The sequence below is a fragment of the Epinephelus fuscoguttatus genome, linkage group LG16, assembly GCF_011397635.1.
Source record: "Epinephelus fuscoguttatus linkage group LG16, E.fuscoguttatus.final_Chr_v1".
Taxonomy (NCBI): domain Eukaryota; kingdom Metazoa; phylum Chordata; class Actinopteri; order Perciformes; family Serranidae; genus Epinephelus; species Epinephelus fuscoguttatus.
The window spans coordinates 7,881,275-7,885,624 of NC_064767.1; the positions used below are offsets into that span (position 1 = coordinate 7,881,275).

The following is a 4,350-nucleotide window of genomic DNA, read 5'->3' on the forward strand; positions in this document are numbered from 1 at the left end:
GCGGTGCGGTGGGAGGGTTGCTGTGGAGATCGGAGACTCTGATAACCCCCCGTGCGTGCTGCACAAGTGGTGAAAGCCTCGCGCTACGTACTGGCTAATGATTGGCACGCTTGACAGTGATTGGCAGGGCTGCCATGACAACGCTACAACGACACCAAGAAGACCAATAGAAAAGGGAAACAAAATGTTTCAATGCTACACTCAACGGCGGATTTAGGGGGGAGATATTATGAGGCTGGTGTCATTAGGCGATAGCCATTGAATCATTCAATCTTTTTTACTTGCCGTATTTTTTCGGTTTTTCCTTTTTCTCGATAATTTTCTTTCTCTCTCAGGTCATTTCCATGGTTTTCAGATCCCCTTTAGAGCTTTATCCCTCCCATTTCTTCCTGCCAAACTTCGCTGATCGCCCTGTGCTCCTGGCGAACAGCGCTCCCACCACCAGGTCTCCAGAAGACTTGTCCATGTTTCAGCTACCGACCCTCAACTTCTCCCCGGAGCAGGTGGCGAGCGTCTGCGAGACGCTTGAGGAGACCGGGGACATCGAGCGGCTGGGCCGCTTCCTCTGGTCCCTGCCTGTGGCTCCGGGAGCATGCGAGGCGATCAACAAGCACGAGTCCATCCTGCGCGCCCGGGCGGTGGTGGCGTTCCACACGGGGAATTTCAGAGACCTCTACCACATCCTGGAGAACCACAAGTTCACCAAGGACTCACACGGCAAACTACAGGCCATGTGGCTGGAAGCACACTACCAGGAGGCCGAGAAGCTCCGCGGTCGTCCCCTCGGACCGGTCGATAAGTACCGGGTACGGAAGAAGTTTCCGCTGCCTCGGACCATCTGGGACGGCGAGCAGAAGACGCACTGTTTCAAAGAGCGGACACGGAGCCTGCTGAGGGAGTGGTACCTTCAGGACCCATATCCAAACCCCAGCAAGAAAAGGGAACTGGCTCAAGCCACTGGACTCACTCCTACACAGGTCGGAAACTGGTTTAAAAATCGGAGGCAACGAGACAGAGCCGCGGCGGCCAAAAACAGGTTGGTGCTTTTTGTCCCTGCTGTCAAAACAAAGCAATGTAAAAAAAAAAAAAAAAAAAAGTTTGTCTTAAAAGCAGAAAATGAAAAAGAAAAGCGGATATTTTATTAAAGCTGTAGTTGTGTTTACGGACAGAGACAGTGTGGGGAGAGGACGAGTGTGTCTGGCAGGGGGAGGGAGCAAGCTGCGGCGACATTTTTGTTATGAAGTGAAATCAGGATGAACATCGAAAACACTATTTCTGCTGTTTTAAATATCTAAATCTGCCTTTTTTAAATATAAGATTATTATTTCTCATCTAGAAAAGCTTCTAAAAACATTTTCGGGAGAATATAATTAAACTTTATCGGTATTTTTTTTAACAAAGTCGATTTTTTTTAGATCAAAACAAAAACTATGCACGTTAAAACTCACATTTGTTGTTCAATTAACTTTAAATATCAAAATAATAATAATAAAATCACAAAGTAGTGTGCTGTTAAATCGGAAAGGCGATGACTGCGCAGTGTTTTTACATAGAAACAGCTTGTTTATGTTTCCGTGAGAGTGAAAGTATTGTAATAAACGACAAAGAGTGCTGAAATTATATATGAAAACATTACTGCACCTCACTTATTTATAACACAACAACTGTTTAGATGATACAAGTGCAAACAAGCTTATGAATTAGTTTTAATTCAGTAAAAGTAAAAGGTATAAAACAAACAGGACTGGGAGCGTCTTATTATTTATTCAGCCAAAGTTAAATCGTTTTATCTTTACCTTTAAATACAGTTAGAATTGTCTTATTTTATAAATAATTTTAAATATTATTGTATTTGCTACCAAAGCTGTGTAATGATTTATCTAAGCCACACAGCTGCATTTATCATGTCCTCTGCTGCATTTATCATTTTAACGTCACATGTTACTTTGCATTGTTGAAAAAAAGATTATCTCAAAGGATAATACAGATATTATTGATATTACTCGACTCAAGTGAGCATGCGTAGTAAAAAAAAAAAAAAAAGCATTTGAAGACATAGGCTGTATTCATAACATTAAGTGTGGTATCATTCCATTGAAATGCTATAATTGATTAGAAAATACCTCGGAGAGAACTAAGCCATATGAACACTATTCTAATCTTTCCTGCTAAATGAATAGATATATTTCCAGCCTGATATTATCCCGCCGTGATGGAGTTATTATCGTGAGTGGATTGGAGATAAACATTTAGGATGATTGGAGTAACCTGGACCTCGACGTCACTCATTCATACACTTCCATCAGACTGAAATACATCTGTGTCAAAGCCTCACGACATTTCGCGTTTGGACCAAGGCCTACATTTTATCTGAACAAATAATAATAATAATAATATTTGGTTATGAAACTGCAGAGCCATGGGGCTTTTTATGAGATAAATAAAACTGTGCAGCACTGGATAAAATAATAATAATAATAATGATGAGTAGAGCAAATGCTGATGGTAACTAAAAGCAGAATAAAAACAAAATAGCTGCTGTTGTTGTGAAGAAATGTTTCTATAAAAGACACTAAGTTGGATTTATTTCTCTGCTGTGATATGACATTTAATTTAAATCCCAGATTGCTGACTTACGCGTTATCCATGCCTACTTTTGTGGAGGAAAACAAAACAGAAAAGCCCATTTCTTCCAACATTTGGTAGTCTAAATAGTGCTGTGTTTTGTCCTCTGAAAGCTGGCTATTTGATAAAAGCATGCATGCATGGCTGGGGCCGGCAGGGGGAAAGAAAGGCGAGTTTGAACCCCTATTTTGCAGGAGGAGGAGGGGAAAGGGGGACATTCTCAGGTCTAATTGCCATTTCTCTCATTTTTTTTCTCCCCTTCTTTTTCCCTCCCCTCCTCGCCTCCTTTTCTTCTCCAGGCTCCAGCACCAAGCAATAGGACCGAGCGGTATGAGGTCCCTGTCAGAGGCCGGCCTCACCCCTCACAGCTCGGCGGAGTCGCCTTCGACCGCGGCCAGTCCGACCACCAGCGTTTCCAGTATGACAGAGAGAGTTGATACTGGGACGTCCATCCTGTCCGTCACATCCAGCGACTCGGAGTGCGATGTATGATACGGAGGAAAAAAAAGAAACACACAAAAACAAACAAAAAGAGAAATATTTACAGGGAAAATGGACCTGAGAGGAAGAAAAAAAGACTTATGAAATATCGCGGATGAAAAAAGGACCGATTGATATAAATATTAAAATAAAAAGAGATAAAAGCACGTCGTTTTTTTTTTTATTAAAAGCGCTTTCAAAGGACCCACGCCTCCCCCTCCTCTTCATACCCCCACACCACCACCACCACCACCACCACCACTACTACAACTAGACTACTTGCATGTCTTTTTATTTTTAATTTTGTAATCAGGGAGATAACCTGAGTGCAAGATTTTCCATCAGGAACATCGATCAGAGGGAATAAAAACAGATCGTCTTGGTGTCTTCGTCGCTATATTTTTTTTCTCTTCCTCATCTCCGTTTTTAGTCCAAGTGCTGATGATGATGATGGTGATGATGATGATGACGGCGAAGCAGCCGCCATGCAGACAAGATGCAATCCTGTTTTTACTTTGTGTTCATCAGACAATCATTTTAAGTCGTAAGCACCTTTTTTAAAATACACTTCTGTCACTGCCTGTGTGGGGTACATGGTTTAAAAAAAATGTCGAACGGAATCGTTTATGACTGTATCAGATTTTTATTTTTATTTTCAAAATTTTATATTGAATTATGTATATCTCAAATAATGCGATCATTCTCCCGGTCTGTAATATACGTGTAGAAATATGCTTGTACATAATTATTGCTCTCCCCCGTCTCATCCTCTTTTCTATCCCTTCCTCACTTTTCTTGACTTGGTGTTCCTACATAAAATATTTGTCAAAACTTACAACTGAAGTGCTCTAGGCGTTTTTAATTGTTTTGGGTTGTTTTTTGGGGGGGGGTTGTTAAAGACATGTCACAATATGCAAAAAAAGGAAAAAAATATGAAAGTGGAATTGCTTGTTATTACATTTATTCAAGACTACAGGCTGCCCCCCCCCCTCCTCTCCATCTCCTCTCTGCCGCCCCAGGGTCGCTCAAAGCGCTTATTTACATTAGCCTATTCAATGTTTCTTTCTTGCGTGGTTATTATGTTAATGTACCATACATTTCTAAATCAAATACAGTATTCAATTTGCTATACCTCTTTGCATGATGTCTGTCTCTCCATCCGATTACGGATAAGGACATTGATAAGTGGCTAAACACATGTTCATATTGGGTCATTATTGGATTGTGGAGGCATTAATGCTCATC

General features: G+C 41.2%; 1 protein-coding gene across 1 annotated transcript; it reads left to right on the plus strand.

Moving 5' to 3' along the window:
• Positions 1-204: 204 nt before the first annotated feature.
• On the plus strand, positions 205-3,909 carry six3a (SIX homeobox 3a). The gene is made up of 2 exons (XM_049600472.1): positions 205-1,036; positions 2,925-3,909. Exons 1-2 carry the CDS (start codon positions 345-347, stop codon positions 3,115-3,117), a joined length of 885 nt encoding a protein of 294 aa, XP_049456429.1. The 5' UTR covers positions 205-344; the 3' UTR covers positions 3,118-3,909.
• The last annotated feature ends 441 nt before the right edge of the window (positions 3,910-4,350 follow it).